Raw genomic sequence first — 18827 nt, 5'->3', positions numbered from 1 at the left:
GAATGCAAACCATCATGATCTGTATTGACTCAGATCTTTACATTACAAAACAAAGGAATGCAAACCATCATGATCTGTATTGACTTAGATCTTTACATTACAAAACAAAGGAATGTAAACCATCATGATCTGTATTGACTTAGATCTTTACATTACAAAACAAAGGAATGCAATCCTTCATGATCTGTATTGACTTAGATCTTTACATTACAAAACAAAGGCATGTAAACCATCATGATCTGTATTGACTTAGATCTTTACATTACAAAACAAAGGAATGCAATCCTTCATGATCTGTATTGACTTAGATCTTTACATTACAAAACAAAGGAATGCAAACCATCATGATCTGTATTGACTTAGATCTTTACATTACAAAACAAAGGAATGCAAACCATCATGATCTGTATTGACTTAGATCTTTACATTACAAAACAAAGGAATGCAAACCATCATGATCTGTATTGACTTAGATCTTTACATTACAAAACAAAGGAATGCAATCCTTCATGATCTGTATTGACTTAGATCTTTACATTACAAAACAAAGGAATGTTAACCATCATGATCTGTATTGACTTAGATCTTTACATTACAAAACAAAGGAATGTAAACCATCATGATCTGTATTGACTTAGATCTTTACATTACAAAACAAAGGCATGCAATCCTTCATGATCTGTATTGACTTAGATCTTTACATTACAAAACAAAGGAATGCAATCCTTCATGATCTGTATTGACTCAGATCTTTACATTACAAAACAAAGGAATGCAATCCTTCATGATCTGTATTGACTCAGATCTTTACATTACAAAACAAAGGCATGTAAACCATCATGATCTGTATTGACTTAGATCTTCACATTACAAAACAAAGGAATGCAATCCTTCATGATCTGTATTGACTTAGATCTTTACATTACAAAACAAAGGAATGCAATCCTTCATGATCTGTATTGACTCAGATCTTTACATTAAAAAACAAAGGAATGCAATCCTTCATGATCTGTATTGACTCAGATCTTCACATTACAAAACAAAGGCATGCAAACCATCATGATCTGTATTGACTTAGATCTTTACATTACAAAACAAAGGAATGCAAACCATCATGATCTGTATTGACTTAGATCTTTACATTACAAAACAAAGGAATGCAAACCATCATGATCTGTATTGACTTAGTTCTTCACATTACAAAACAAAGGCATGCAATCCTTCATGATCTGTATTGACTTAGATCTTTACATTACAAAACAAAGGAATGCAGTCCTTCATGATCTGTATTGACTCAGATCTTTACATTACAAAACAAAGGAATGCAATCCTTCATGATCTGTATTGACTCAGATCTTTACATTACAAAACAAAGGCATGTAAACCATCATGATCTGTATTGACTCAGATCTTCACATTACAAAACAAAGGAATGCAATCCTTCATGATCTGTATTGACTTAGATCTTTACATTACAAAACAAAGGAATGCAATCCTTCATGATCTGTATTGACTCAGATCTTTACATTACAAAACAAAGGCATGTAAACCATCATGATCTGTATTGACTTAGATCTTCACATTACAAAACAAAGGCATGCAAACCATCATGATCTGTATTGACTTAGATCTTTACATTACAAAACAAAGGAATGTAAACCATCATGATCTGTATTGACTTAGATCTTTACATTACAAAACAAAGGAATGCAAACCATCATGATCTGTATTGAGTTAGTTCTTTACATTACAAAACAAAGCAGGCAGACCATCATGATCTGTATTGACTCAGATCTTCACATTACAAAACAAAGGCATGTAAACCATCATGATCTGTATTGACTCAGATCTTCACATTACAAAACAAAGGAATGCAATCCTTCATGATCTGTATTGACTTAGATCTTTACATTACAAAACAAAGGAATGCAATCCTTCATGATCTGTATTGACTCAGATCTTTACATTACAAAACAAAGGCATGTAAACCATCATGATCTGTATTGACTTAGATCTTCACATTACAAAACAAAGGCATGCAAACCATCATGATCTGTATTGACTTAGATCTTCACATTACAAAACAAAGGAATGCAATCCTTCATGATCTGTATTGACTTAGATCTTTACATTACAAAACAAAGGAATGCAATCCTTCATGATATGTATTGACTCAGATCTTTACATTACAAAACAAAGGCATGTAAACCATCATGATCTGTATTGACTTAGATCTTCACATTACAAAACAAAGGCATGCAAACCATCATGATCTGTATTGACTTAGATCTTTACATTACAAAACAAAGGCATGCAAACCATCATGATCTGTATTGACTTAGATCTTTACATTACAAAACAAAGGAATGTAAACCATCATGATCTGTATTGACTTAGATCTTTACATTACAAAACAAAGGAATGCAAACCATCATGATCTGTATTGACTTAGATCTTTACATTACAAAACAAAGACATGCAAACCATCATGATCTGTATTGACTCAGATCTTCACATTACAAAACAAAGGCATGTAAACCATCATGATCTGTATTGACTTAGATCTTCACATTACAAAACAAAGGCATGCAAACCATCATGATCTGTATTGACTTAGATCTTTACATTACAAAACAAAGGAATGTAAACCATCATGATCTGTATTGACTCAGATCTTTACATTACAAAACAAAGGCATGTAAACCATCATGATCTGTATTGACTTAGATCTTCACATTACAAAACAAAGGCATGCAAACCATCATGATTTGTATTGACTTAGATCTTTACATTACAAAACAAAGGAATGTAAACCATCATGATCTGTATTGACTTAGATCTTTACATTACAAAACAAAGGAATGCAAACCATCATGATCTGTATTGAGTTAGTTCTTTACATTACAAAACAAAGCAGGCAGACCATCATGATCTGTATTGACTCAGATCTTCACATTACAAAACAAAGGCATGTAAACCATCATGATCTGTATTGACTCAGATCTTCACATTACAAAACAAAGGAATGCAATCCTTCATGATCTGTATTGACTTAGATCTTTACATTACAAAACAAAGGAATGCAATCCTTCATGATCTGTATTGACTCAGATCTTTACATTACAAAACAAAGGCATGTAAACCATCATGATCTGTATTGACTTAGATCTTCACATTACAAAACAAAGGCATGCAAACCATCATGATCTGTATTGACTTAGATCTTCACATTACAAAACAAAGGAATGCAATCCTTCATGATCTGTATTGACTTAGATCTTTACATTACAAAACAAAGGAATGCAATCCTTCATGATCTGTATTGACTCAGATCTTTACATTACAAAACAAAGGCATGTAAACCATCATGATCTGTATTGACTTAGATCTTCACATTACAAAACAAAGGCATGCAAACCATCATGATCTGTATTGACTTAGATCTTTACATTACAAAACAAAGGCATGCAAACCATCATGATCTGTATTGACTTAGATCTTTACATTACAAAACAAAGGAATGTAAACCATCATGATCTGTTTTGACTTAGATCTTTACATTACAAAACAAAGGAATGCAAACCATCATGATCTGTATTGACTTAGATCTTTACATTACAAAACAAAGACATGCAAATCATCATGATCTGTATTGACTCAGATCTTCACATTACAAAACAAAGGCATGTAAACCATCATGATCTGTATTGACTCAGATCTTCACATTACAAAACAAAGGAATGTAAACCATCATGATCTGTATTGACTTAGATCTTCACATTACAAAACAAAGGAATGTAAACCATCATGATCTGTATTGACTTAGATCTTTACATTACAAAACAAAGACATGCAAACCATCATGATCTGTATTGACTTAGATCTTTACATTACAAAACAAAGGAATGCAAACCATCATGATCTGTATTGACTTAGATCTTTACATTACAAAACAAAGACATGCAAACCATCATGATCTGTATTGACTTAGATCTTTACATTACAAAACAAAGGAATGTAAACCAACATGATCTGTATTGACTTAAATCTTTACATAACAAAACAAAGGAATGTAAACCATCATGATCTGTATTGACTTAGATCTTTTCATTACAAAACAAAGGAATGCAAACCATCGTGATCTGTATTGACTTAAGATCTTTACATTACAAAACAAAGGAATGCAAACCATCGTGATCTGTATTGACTTAAGATCTTTACATTACAAAACAAAGGAATGTAAACCATCATGATCTGTATTGACTTAGATCTTTACATTACAAAACAAAGGAATGCAAACCATCATGATCTGTATTGACTTAGATCTTTACATTACAAAACAAAGGAATGCAAACCATCATAATCAGTATTGACTTAGATCTTTACATTACAAAACAAAGGAATGTAAACCATCATGATCTGTATTGACTTAGATCTTTACATTACAAAACAAAGGAATGCAATCCTTCATGATCTGTATTGACTTAGATCTTTACATTACAAAACAAAGGAATGCAAACCATCATAATCAGTATTGACTTAGATCTTTACATTACAAAACAAAGACATGCAAACCATCATGATCTGTATTGACTTAGATCTTTACATTACAAAACAAAGAAATGTAAACCATCATGATCTGTATTGACTCAGATCTTTACATTACAAAACAAAGGCATGTAAACCATCATGATCTGTATTGACTTAGATCTTTACATTACAAAACAAAGGAATGCAAACCATCATAATCAGTATTGACTTAGATCTTTACATTACAAAACAAAGGAATGTAAACCATCATGATCTGTATTGACTTAGATCTTTACATTACAAAACAAAGGCATGCAATCCTTCATGATCTGTATTGACTTACTTTACATTACAAAACAAAGGAATGCAAACCATCTTGATCTGTATTGACTTAAGATCTTTACATTACAAAACAAAGAAATGTAAACCATCATGATCTGTATTGACTTAGATCTTTACATTACAAAACAAAGGAATGTAAACCATCATGATCTGTATAGACTTAGATCTTTACATAAAAAAACAAAGGAATGCAAACCATCATAATCAGTATTGACTTAGATCTTTACATTACAAAACAAAGGAATGTAAACCATCATGATCTGTATTGACTTAGATCTTTACATTACAAAACAAAGGAATGCAAACCATCATGATCTGTATTGACTTAGATCTTTACATTACAAAACAAAGGAATGCAAACCATCATAATCAGTATTGACTTAGATCTTTACATTACAAAACAAAGAAATGTAAACCATCATGATCTGTATTGACTCAGATCTTTACATTACAAAACAAAGGCATGTAAACCATCATGATCTGTATTGACTTAGATCTTTACATTACAAAACAAAGGAATGCAAACCATCATAATCAGTATTGACTTAGATCTTTACATTACAAAACAAAGGAATGTAAACCATCATGATCTGTATTGACTTAGATCTTTACATTACAAAACAAAGGCATGCAAACCATCATGATCTGTATTGACTTAGATCTTTACATTACAAAACAAAGGAATGCAAACCATCATAATCAGTATTGACTTAGATCTTTACATTACAAAACAAAGGAATGCAAACCATCATGATCTGTATTGACTTAGATCTTTACATTACAAAACAAAGGAATGCAAACCATCATGATCTGTATTGACTTAGATCTTTACATTACAAAACAAAGGAATGTAAACCATCATGATCTGTATTGACTTAGATCTTTACATTACAAAACAAAGGAATGCAAACCATCATGATCTGTATTGACTTAGATCTTTACATTACTAAACAAAGGAATGCAATCCTTCATGATCTGTATTGACTTACTTTACATTACAAAACAAAGGAATGCAAACCATATTGATCTGTATTGACTTAAGATCTTTACATTACAAAACAAAGAAATGTAAACCATCATGATCTGTATTGACTTAGATCTTTACATTACAAAACAAAGGAATGCAATCCTTCATGATCTGTATTGACTCAGATCTTTTCATTACAAAACAAAGGAAAGCAAACCATCATAATCAGTATTGACTTAGATCTTTACATTACAAAACAAAGGAATGTAAACCAACATGATCTGTATTGACTTAAATCTTTACATTACAAAACAAAGGAATGCAAACCATCATGATCTGTATTGACTTAGATCTTTACATTACAAAACAAAGGAATGTAAACCATCATGATCTGTATTGACTTAGATCTTTACATTACAAAACAAAGGCATGCAAACCATCATGATCTGTATTGACTTAGATCTTTACATTACAAAACAAAGGAATGTAAACCATCATGATCTGTATTGACTTAGATCTTTACATTACAAAACAAAGGAATGTAAACCATCATGATCTGTATTGACTTAGATCTTTTCATTACAAAACAAAGGAATGCAAACCATCATAATCAGTATTGACTTAGATCTTTACATTACAAAACAAAGGAATGTAAACCATCATGATCTGTATTGACTTAGATCTTCACATTACAAAACAAAGACATGCAAACCATCATGATCTGTATTGACTTAGATCTTCACATTACAAAACAAAGGAATGCAAACCTACATGATCTGTATTGACTTAGATCTTCACATTACAAAACAAAGGCATGCAATCCTTCATGATCTGTATTGACTTAGATCTTCACATTACAAAACAAAGACATGCAAACCATCATGATCTGTATTGACTCAGATCTTTACTTTACAAAACAAAGGAATGCAATCCTTCATGATCTGTATTGACTTAGATCTTCACATTACAAAACAAAGGAATGTAAACCATCATGATCTGTATTGACTTAGATCTTTACATTACAAAACAAAGGAATGCAAACCATCATGATCTGTATTGACTTAGATCTTCACATTACAAAACAAAGACATGCAAACCATCATGATCTGTATTGACTTAGATCTTTACATTACAAAACAAAGACATGCAAACCATCATGATCTGTATTGACTTAGATCTTTACATTACAAAACAAAGGAATGTAAACCATCATGATCTGTATTGACTTAGATCTTTACATTACAAAACAAAGGAATGCAAACCATCATGATCTGTATTGACTTAGATCTTCACATTACAAAACAAAGACATGCAAACCATCATGATCTGTATTGACTTAGATCTTCACATTACAAAACAAAGGAATGCAAACCATCATGATCTGTATTGACTTAGATCTTTACATTACAAAACAAAGGAATGCAAACCATCATGATCTGTATTGATTTAGATCTTTACATTACAAAACAAAGGAATGCAATCCTTCATGATCTGTATTGACTTACTTTACATTACAAAACAAAGGAATGCAAACCATCATGATCTGTATTAACTTAGATCTTCACATTACAAAAAAAGGCATGCAAACCAGCATGCTCAATTTACACATGTAGTTTCCAATTTCATGTAGATTTTCCTGCTCTGACTCCTGCACACTGTAAGTAAGCATCTTTAGAAACATCAGACATCTTCATGTGACACAGATATAAGACAAACTTCTGTTTTCAGAAAAAAGTTCACTGAACTAAGATAAAGGTCATATAAAATACCTTAGCTTGAAAAAGGATTGCTACTTTCTTGGTACATTCTCGTTTTTGTTCTTCTAATTCCAATTCTCTTTTTTCCAATTCTTTTAGTTTTTTGTAATCTCTTTCCTACAAAAGGAGTGGAGCGTTATATTAATTAATCAACCTATATCCTTTTATTTCAAATAATTCTATTTGAATATATGTAAGTAAAACATGAAATTGTTATCTTGAAAGTCTTTCTCCATTGGTCTATTGTCTGTCCAAATTTTTATAATTGTAATTCAACAAAAAGGTTGAAACTACCTCAGGCTGAATACACCTTAACGCTATTTCTCCTTGACATGAGAATCTGTACCGTTTGAACTTTTGACGACATACAACAATCATTTTTCCATTGTGCCATCAGATATTTACTATTCTGATGTCAAAATTTACAGGAACTTGTTTGACGTCCAGTTATGGCGGACAAATAGCAATAGGGTGTATTGACCTTTTATGCTCTCACAGGATAAGTTGACCTTTGATGATTTTAGCCATTTTGTTTATGTCTTCCGTAATAAATTCTCATAAACTTTTTATTTTCTTGTTTTTTTTGTTAATCTTTTACTGTTATTTTATATACTCAACCACTTTTTTTTGCTGGCAATGATGCAAAGTAAACCCTGACCCCAAAAAGCCTTTATTTTTTTGCATTTTAAAAGCACTGGGAGATGAATGAAAAGGTCATGTTTTTCTCAAGATTTTCACTTTCAATTTTATTTACATTCGTGTTCATTAGATTACTCAATGTTTTTTTCCCATGACATAGAGAAAAGTTTTCATGTCAAACAATTTAATAATAAGAGGTGTGAATATTTTCTTTGTATTATTGACTATTTCCGTCATCTGGCCAGTAAAAAAAAGTAACACTTCATAAAGTATAATATAATAACAAACAACATCTTTTACTTGAATATTTATGGTTTATAATTAAACAACAACTAGATTACATCCACAAAATTGTGGGCATTTAGCACATGGCATTAAGAGCTTGGATGAAAGTATGTAAAGTGTTGTAGGATGAATTTTTGTGAAAGATTTTATGCATGTCCAATTTCAGAAAATGTATCAAAGGCCATAGGACTAAGGTACTAATGGACACTAGGACAATTTTTTAAGCCCTCTTCCTATTTTCCAAAGTCTGTCATGTTTTGTTTTGTCTTTAATTTCGTTATTTTCGCGTTTCTGTAAACTATGAACATACAATGTACATATATTATAAATAAAGTTTATTTTCTATTAACTATCAAATCAGTATCAAATCAATAATATAACAGTGTAAGATAAACGCAAAATTAATCCTCCTGTGGGTCTGAGTGTCCCAGAGTAATTATGAAAATTATGTGCAAGTTTAAAACCAGAAGTCTTGTCTATGACTTAAAAGTCAGTCTGATGATGGAAACAATATCTGGACGCCTTTATTTTTGTTTTTTTCCCCAAATAACCCAAACTGAATTATCATTAGAATGGATGACAAACGTGACTATGTATGGTTCTTATAGGGCACAGAGGAATGATGATTAATCTAGAGTGGATTATTACAAATAGAACTAGTGTTAACTGTTTAAAATCTAGCAGTCTTTTGGTTGTCATTAAAAACAAAATTATTAGCAAGAATATATAACTTACAAGACCAGAATGAAGATAATAAAGTGACAGTACATACAAAGTATCATACCAACTGATCAATATCTACATCATGGATGTTCCTAGATGACAGTTCAGAGAGAAGTTGACCTTTAACCTTTAGCCTCTCTTCAATATCAATGTCAAGTTCAACTGGAATATTCTCTTGATTCACTTTACTTTGTCTTTTGGCAAACAATGCTGATTTTCTATACTTATATTCTCCAGCTGTGCTATAGAACCGCTGTTGAATGCTGGAACAAGTACCATGCTTATATGTCAATTTCAACATATGCTGGCATTGTGAACTTTGGCATAATGCTATCATTCTTCGAACAGGCTGCATTTTGTTGTGAAACCTACAAAAAATTAAATGACATGAATATTTCAATATTTGTTTGAGCAAAATCAACCAGACAACAATGTTTGCTATTCCCTTTATCTGAAATACTTAAAATAAATTAAGAATGAATTTCAATTGTCATCCTCATCTTATCATTGCTGCATTGCAGTGAGAAAAATTAGTCTTCTTGCAAAATATGCAAAACCTTACCATACCATATACATGTAGAATAAGATAAATAAATTTAAAAAAAAAGAATACTGTAAATTCAGAAATTATTGCGAGGTTTTTATTATTGCGAATAATGCGACAGAATTGTAAACGCAATAATTAAAACTTGCATTTTGTAATATTTTAACTGAATAAAGCATGACTTTTCCCCAAATCGTTAAAATTAAAATCGCATTTAAGTTGAAATTGACAAAATTGCAATAATAAATGCACGCGATAATTTCTGAATTAACAGTACTCAAATTAAATATCAAAGAGCCTTCTAAGACTGAAGTGTCAAGACTATTGAACTATTAAACTGTCAGAACTATCCAACAGTAGAATCATCACTGCATGAGAGTGATGGGAAAAGGTCAACAATCGACGACACTGTAATCTATACCTACATGTATACACAATTATACTTCTTTTTTGGGTCAACAAGGCTTCAATACTGAATAATGCAAATATAGATTTGACTGTATGCATGTGTTCTTTTGACCAAAACATTTATTAACTTTTTTTTTTTAAATCTTGCAAATAAAAAGAAAAAAAAAGGCTCATTATTATGATTACAAAATGTATCATTCTATCAGATTGTTGATAATACCAAACATGCCAAAGTCTTTCGACAAATACAAACAAAAAATGATATGATGTGCTTCAGATTGATCTCATCTAGAAACTTGGTCAAACACTTGGTTGCTAAGATTTCACCTCGAATAAATGTAAAGTTCTAACAACAGGGAAACAACATGATACAAACTACAAATACAGCCTGTGTAACACCAAACTTAAACATCATGAACATGTAGAGAAGGAGAAAAATATTGGAGGAACCATATACAACAAACTAAACTTCAACATGTTCAAGCAACAAATGAATGGAAAGATAAAAAAAAAAGCAAACAGTATTGTATGATTAATTAGGACACCTACAATGTACCTGCCTCAATGAGGAAATATTCCTCCTATTGTTTAAAGTATTAGAGAGACCAAACCTTGAATATGCCAATGCTATATGGAGCCCATATATAGTTAAAGATATAACAGCAATTGAAAATGTTCAATGACGAGCAACAAAATGAATACCAACAATGAACAATTTAGAGTATGAAGAACACTTGCAGAAGCATAAATTTATTTCCAACACTGAAATACACACCAATAAGAGATGACATAGAAGCATGAAAAAGTGTCGCCTAACTTGATAACATACAACACTACTTCTCTGACTATGGGACACAACAAGAAACTTGCCTATACAAAGGTGCAACAAAATATAAGATCAAACATTTTCACTCAACAAGTTTCACCAATTTGGAAGAACAGCTTGCCCAGCAGTGTTGTTAATGCACCAATGATTCAGACCTTCAACAGTCCACTAGTCAAATTTTGGAGAAAAAAATACTGAGTCTGACAGATTGAAATGAAATATAACCAAGGATTTGTATAGACAGCATTATATCCTACCGTAGACTAAAATAGGTCATCTTGTTAGTTTGTTCAGTATTTGTGTTTAAACTTAACACACGGGTAAACTACGCATTGACATTACTACGCTACATGCGGCATAGAAAAGCAGTGCAGAATACGTTTTTTCTATTCTTTTGAATAAAAAAACATGTCTAAAGGTAAGTTTTCATTGTTGTTCTCAATTATTGCTAAAAAATGCCAATTTTTTAATGACCGTTTCGATTCCGGCTTCCAAATGTCTAAAAAGGGTCTCACAAATTAGCAACAAGAAGCGTCAAAAAGCGACAAGAAGAAAATTTTAGCGACAATAAGCTATTTAGCAACAAGAAACGATATTTTTATTGAATATAAAAAAATATGCATTTAGTCATTTTTAATATATACAGGCAGAAATAAATTGATAATTTTAATTATCATATTGATAGATGAAGAAATGAAACATATGTAAGAGCAAAGGATATGCACACTATACAATGAAAATAACAACAAAGATTTTTCACCTTTCCTTTCAAGAGAGGGGGTAGGAGGGGTCCTGAACACGAAATCCTGGGCTTAAAATCACGAAATCCCGAGGTCCCGAAATGGGAAAAAAAGAATTCCTGGATCCCGAAAGGGTCAATCCCAAAATTCTGAACTTAAAAACACCCGATCCTGGAGTCCCGATAAAGGTCCTATCCTCCCTCTTTGAAGGATTTATTGAAACAAAAAAATGAAATATTATTTCCTTTCTAACTGTACAATTGATTTTTCCTGATAGGACCAACGTTAGTTGTGGCTTCACCCTAAGGTAATACACAATGTAGAACATCAAATGAGATTAACAAGGCGCGTGTCCATTGTTTCATTGCTACAATAACATCCAATTAACACCTTCAACTTTGTACACACGTCAGACTATACAGTTACACACGACATAATATACAATCATTGTAAATAGTGAACACCTGTTGAAAACTCAAGATTGTCATCAATTTCCTTTTATCTTCAATCAATGTGCATAAACATGATCAATATCCTTAAATGAGGCAATACACTAGATGCGACTGCCATACAAGTGAGAGGTTTAGCTAGCTATAAAACCAGGTTCAATCCACCATTTTCTACATTAGAAAATGCCTGTACCAAGTCAGGAATATGACAGTTGTTATCCATTCGTTTGATGTGTTTGGACTTTTGATTTTGCCTTTTGATTTTTGATTTTCCTTTTTGAATTTTCCTCGGAGTTCAGTATTTTTGTGTTTTTACTTTTTACTTTACACTAAATAAAATGATGAAAAATATTCACATTTTAATTTTGTTTTCCTCTTGTTTGATTTCAGTTCTTTGTATTTCACAATTTGTGTATGTATTTTGTGGGCAATGATGCACAAAATGCATTTTGCAAGTTTATTATATATTGTACAAATATAGTTTTGAAAACAAATTATAAGACAAATATATTATTGTTCTAAAACACAAGTAAAAGTATTACCATAATAGGACAGGGTAAACATATTATTGCTGTTATACATGTACATGTACATATAGGACTCTAAAGTGCGATGGTCACGCTATTTAAAAAGTCCTACATACATTTGTATGTAATAAAATATCATGTAAATAAATGTACATAGCAACTGAATTAGATCTAAGTTAATTTTTTTCTATCAATATTAACTTTCCTGTCGTTTTAATTGTTTTCTTTTGCATATTCTTTTAATCATGTTGATATCTATTTGGAATAAGAAATTTAAATTAAAATAAAGTTTTCTTGTTGCTAATATTATTCTTCTTGTCGCTTCTCATGCTTCTTGTCATTTCTTGTAGCTTCTTGTCACTAAATAGTGAGACCGTCTAAAAACATTCTTGAACTTCACAAAATCCCACTTTTGGCCTCCATTACTTTGTGTACAATTCCATTCAGCCTCATCAATCTTGTGGTAGGCAATACAGGCATGACAGGGCAAACAAATTGTATTTTTATGAATTTCAAAATAACAAGCTCCTAACGTCTTTTGTGATTTTCCCGCGAAAAAGCCTAATCAAAATGAAAGGAAAACTACATGTATTGTAAACCAACTTATTTTTTGCTGATATTTTATTTCGCATTTTACCCTTTCTTGACCACTTCGCGGCTATTTAATTTCGAGATTTTCTGATTTACTTGATGAAGTTTAATAAGGAAAGATCCAAGGTTTACATAATCGCGACGATTCATATTCGCTTTATATTTCAATTCGCGAAAGTCGCGAAAATAAATCGCTTGCTATAATAAGTTGGTTTACAGTATATAAAAAAAACGATGTCCATCCCATTATATTGTGCAGGATTATAGAGAAGGTTAATAAAAAAAAATTACATTTATTTTTCATAGAAAAAAATTTGATTCATTATAAAAAGATCGATATTCTGACCATCATGACAGTAGGTTAATATTCATACAAAATTCCATTGATGTCGAAAGGGATGAAAAAAATTCAGGTTTCCTGTTGAATAAAACCCTAAATTTTTGCAAACTATTTTATTGCAATATCCAACAAACAAATAATGTAATTGCCGTAAACTGAAAAATCCCCTGATTGATAATAAAACAATTTGCAGTTATATCAAGGATTTGTTTACTCTAGTTACTGCATCTGGATAGTAATTAAACAAATCCTTGATATAACTATAGAGCAAAAGCCGACACAAGAACCAGAGCAAGTCAAGAAATGACTGAAAATCTGAGCAAAGTGGTGTGATCCAGCGCTCAGTTATAGACCAGTGGCAGATCAATGGGGGATCCAGTATTGAAACCCCCCTTTTTGGGACGACCATAGTCCAAATAATTATGAAGTCTTGAAAGGCTATTATATTTTTTTTCTTTGATGCCTTTCAAGACGTCATAATTATTTGGACTAGGACGACCAATGCATTTGAATAAGGACATATGGTTGGAACCCTTCATCCTGTGATTGGACTCTTTTGAAAATGGTTCGACCAACCCCTGCAGACTATGTAAGATCAGAACACCATGCATGCCATAAGGCATAAGAAATAAATAATCTAAGAAATTACCCTATTACCATGATTACTCAAGAGAAAAAACGTTTTCGTGCACAGAAAACGCCATGGTGATTTTCAAAACTGGGCAAGTATGTTAATTATGTACTATATATGTCTGTGCAATCAAATGTTTACAATTTCATTGGTAAATGATTACTTATTGTGTGGTAAATTATCTTAGAAATGTGTTCGACGTTTTGTCTACATGGGCGCAGACATTTTGGGTCAACATTAAAGGTCATCCAATTTGATTGGATAGCGTATAGAGAAGTATAATTGGCGGTAAAATTTAAAAAGAAGATGGACGGTAATGTACTATTATTTTTGGTTAAGGTTTGCACAGGCATTTCGTTTCTTTCAATGAAAAGGTCGACCATCAATTTTTAAAAGAATGTTGAGATTATTTTTATAAATTACTTTGTTAATACAGTTATTTATATATATCTAAATTCATGAGGGTCTGGATGGGGTTAGTCTGTTCCCCGGCCGTTATTGAAATTCTTGATATTTGTATATTCCGAAGGCATACTGAATGTTTTACGGAGGGGACCAACCTAGGATGGGGTTTACAGAGTACAAAAAAAATCAAGAATAGACAAAACGAAATACAAAATGAAAAATTACAGGGTGTAAAAATATAAATAAACGAGATTAATGAACAAAATTTATCAATGATATAATAGAAAAACGACTTACAATGTCAAATTTATGCAGAATTGAAGGACCCCAATCATTACCTTCATTCATAGATGCGCCCACTTGATGCGCCTTTGTGCATGTTTTTTTTAATCCCATCAGTTTGAATGTACATGTAAGTTATTGTATGAATGTTGCTGATTTGTCAAAGACACCGTACCAACCATATGTCCCCATTCAAAAACATTGATTGTCTATATAAAAAAATGCTCCTTGTGTCCGCCACTGCGGGGCCCTCGTCACTGTCTTAGAGGTGGAAGATGTATATACGTCGTCTAAAACAAACTGTTAATGCCATGGCAATATAAAAAAACATAGAAATACAAATAAACGACAAACAATAGTTTACACTTGAAAACGCAACACAGAAAACTGAGCCTTGAGCAAAATGATGTCCACCAAAAGATCACGCGCTGTGTTGCTCAACTAAGTGCAAATCTGTTGACAAGTCTTATTTGACATATAAACTCCATATGCAGGGCTGCTGGAATGGAGCCACGTGCACATAAATGAACTGTTCACAATTGAGAGATAAACTCATCTTTTAATGTATACATTATAAATGGTTACTTAGCTATAGATATGATTTCATTTAATTTTTTAAAGTCATTCACATTAAAGGTCGATGAAGTGACCCGGGCAATTAACCTTTCTACAATTATTAACTCAGTTCGATGAGGACATTGGAATAAAAATATTTGTTTAAGTCCTCTTCCGATTGACCCTTGTTAAACTGAGTGGGATGTCTATTTGGCTGTGGGGGATGTTTAAGTCTGGTCAGAATGGGGCGTGTAGAGAGAGTGAGCACTACGCCAACTGACGTTTAGAACCCTTGCAACAGTTTCTTAACATTTCTGTCCATATCTAATATTTTCAGTGACAGTCTATATTTGGGCAAAGTTAAAATGAATGGTTCCTTGCATATATAGCAATATTTATCAACCATGCTAATAATTTGATTGGATAATTTGATTTTAAATGATGTGGCTTGATATGTAGAATATTCATGCAAAATGTCTTTGGAAAATTTCAAGTATTAAAAAAAATTATGTTAAAAAAAGAAGCCAAAATTGTCAGGTGTGCAACACTTCTTTGTGACATTTTGAAAAAATACCTTTTTTTTGAAGACACAGCAAATTGTTTAATGGAGTGATATGCCATAAATTCTTATTTCTTTGAAAATAGTTATATCTTAGTAATGATTCTAGCTCAAAATGAAGCTTTTCCATTGAACCTTTTTGATACAGATGTGTTTTGAAAAAAAATTGTGCCATGTCAGGAGTGCAACACAAAAATTAGTATAACTGAGGAATATAATGAATTTTGCTCAAATGACTCACACCTAAACATAAACAAAAGTCAATACGGTTTAACAAATATGTCCTTTCTAGAACAAATAGTTTATTTACCTGATTATTGATATAAATAATGTGTGAGAGTCAAGTAAATAAGGCCTCCCTATGAGCGTCAGAAGTGCAACTTTGAAGTTTAAAGACTCATACTACAAAAATACAAAAGCCAATATATGGTTCTGTTTTATTTTTCAAAAGATACTATACTAGATACAAGATTGCACCCAAAGAGTAGTCTGATAGACAAGGAACTTTTCTTTGAGAACAATTTCTTTGATGTCAGAAGTGCAACACTTTTAAAATGACATTTTCTTGGACCTTCATTTTTAGATAGTCTTAGCTCCTAGTGACTAATTTGCATCTAAACATGTTTTCTAACTTTTTAGGTTACATGTATGAGGTATAATAAATTCTTAAAGGTAGGTTTCAAAGCAGGACTTAAACCCAAGAATTGTTTTTGTCACTAGCAAACATATTTTAATGCTTAATTTTCATATAATTTTCAAATTATGGAAGGTAATTGTCTTAAACTTTGTCATTTGATTAGAAACTAACCATATTTCAATTTTAAAGTTTTAGAATGATTTCATGTAACACTTATTAAATTATTATAATGGTTATAACAAACTATTAATTGTGTTGCCCTCCTGACATGGATTTACCATAACAAACCATTTACCACATTTTGAGTTCAATTTTAAGACCCAACCTTTCAATGAATGAATGATGGGAAAGATGGTTGTGAAACTAAGCTTTAGAGTCATATTAGAACGGCTAAGTGCATACAAAGTCAACAACAACTTCAACTTTGAGGAGTAGAAAATTGAGAAAAATAATGAAATAAGATCCTAATCCGAAGGACAATCTAGACAAATATAAATAAAGAAAGAATAAAGAAAACAAAACAATGTAACAATTAATTCAAAAAACTTTGACCAGAAATAAAACACATATGAGAAAAGGAAAACAAAACAGAGAAAGTGACAACAATAGAGAAGAAGAAAATTGACACAAGCTGAAAAAGTTGCAAACCTGCAGAAAATTGCCCAGTCATGTAGCAAAAGTACAGATGCACTAACAAAACCTAGAGAAATCAGAAAGAGAAGTCAAAGAAAAAGACATTATCTCCCTGACCCTTCCAAATTCTTAAAACAATTGAGAACATCATATCCACAGCAACACTAAGGTTGTTGTCAGAGTTAATGAGAACTGATGACAGCGTGTACATGAAATTGATGAGTCTTAAATATTTTGAAGTATAAACAAAGATGAGGAACCCCTTAAAGATCTGAAAACTGTTGAAAAGAAAATGACATTTCTAAAGAGTTCCTTAATTCTAAGTCTAAGTTTTTTTAGGTAGCCTCTATTCTTTTTGAAAATGACAGTTTCTTTTCAAGTTTCCAGATCTATTAAGGGTCTCTTAACTTTTTTTCCACTTCAACACCAATCAATTTCTAGCACAATTCCACCAGTACTGATTAGTTCTTACAACTACCTTGGTTTAGCTGTGGATATGATGTATTCAATTGTTTTATGGTAATATTTGGATTTGCCAGGACGAATCAGTCTTTTCTTTCTGGCTTCTCTAGATGTTGTATCTGTACTTTTACTTATCGACTGGATATTTTTCTGTGGGTTTGGATTTTTTTTGGCTTGTGTAAATTTATTTTTCTCTCCTGTTGCCAATCTCTCTGTGTTTTTTTTCCATTTTTTCCATTTTTCCATGTTTTTTGATTTCATGTTTAAGTCTTTGTAATTAAGTTTTACATTTATTGTACTTTCTTTGGTTTATATATGTCTAGTGTGTCCTTGAGGTGGATCTTCTTTCAGATTTTTTCTCAATTTTCTTCTCATCAAAGTTATAGTCGATGTTGACTTTAATGGTGTGTTTTGATCCCTTTGTCTGTCTGATTTTATTCTCAAGTAAGTTTAGTAAGTTTAGTTTCATCAACTATCTTTCCCATCTTTTATTTATTTTGAGGTTGGATATTAAAGCAAAATGAACTCAAAATTTGCGAAACTTTCTAAGATAAAAATATTGAAATGTGCATAAACTTTTTGTTTTGGTAAGTTCATGTCAGGAGTTCAACAAAATTAACTGTTTGTTATTAAAGTTATAATAATTTAATTAGTATTTCATGAAACCATTATAAAACTTTTGAAACTGAAATATGGTGATTTCTCATAAAAATGCACGGTTTATGAGAATCAGCTTCCTAAATTCTAAAATATATATACTGAATTTTGATTGGGACAAATATATTTAAATAAATAAATATATAAGTCCTGCTTTGAAATTCTAAAAGAACATGTTTGTTATACAGGATTGACTTTTGTTTATATTTAGGTGTGAGCCATTTAAGCAAAAATCATTCTATTCCTCAGTAATATTATTTTTTTGTGTTGCACTCCTGACATGACACAACTTTTTTCAAAACACACCTAAATCTAAGCAGTTCAATGGATAAGCTTCA

The 18827-nt window shown here is 31.4% G+C and overlaps 1 protein-coding gene across 4 annotated transcripts in view; it reads right to left on the bottom strand.

The window, feature by feature from the left end:
• LOC134707598 (serine--tRNA synthetase-like protein Slimp) overlaps positions 1 to 14540 on the bottom strand; it is a 34158-nt gene extending 19618 nt beyond the window's left edge. The window contains exons 1-3 of one of the 4 annotated variants that reach the window (XM_063567522.1): positions 14463 to 14540; positions 9305 to 9611; positions 7609 to 7713 (exon numbers count right to left, since the gene is read on the bottom strand). In XM_063567522.1, the coding sequence (XP_063423592.1) occupies positions 7609 to 7713; positions 9305 to 9598 (399 nt within the window). In that variant the 5' untranslated portion in view covers positions 9599 to 9611; positions 14463 to 14540. Of the gene's footprint in view, positions 1 to 7608; positions 7714 to 9304; positions 9612 to 14317 lie in introns of all 4 variants that reach the window. The other 3 variants (XM_063567520.1, XM_063567523.1, XM_063567521.1) reach the window with 3 other exon arrangements.
• Between the last annotated feature and the right edge of the window lie 4287 nt (positions 14541 to 18827).

Source organism: Mytilus trossulus, chromosome 2 (assembly GCF_036588685.1).
Source record: "Mytilus trossulus isolate FHL-02 chromosome 2, PNRI_Mtr1.1.1.hap1, whole genome shotgun sequence".
Lineage (NCBI taxonomy): Eukaryota > Metazoa > Mollusca > Bivalvia > Mytilida > Mytilidae > Mytilus > Mytilus trossulus.
The sequence above is the reverse complement of the archived record's forward strand: the minus strand, read 5'-3'. Positions and strand labels throughout refer to the sequence as shown.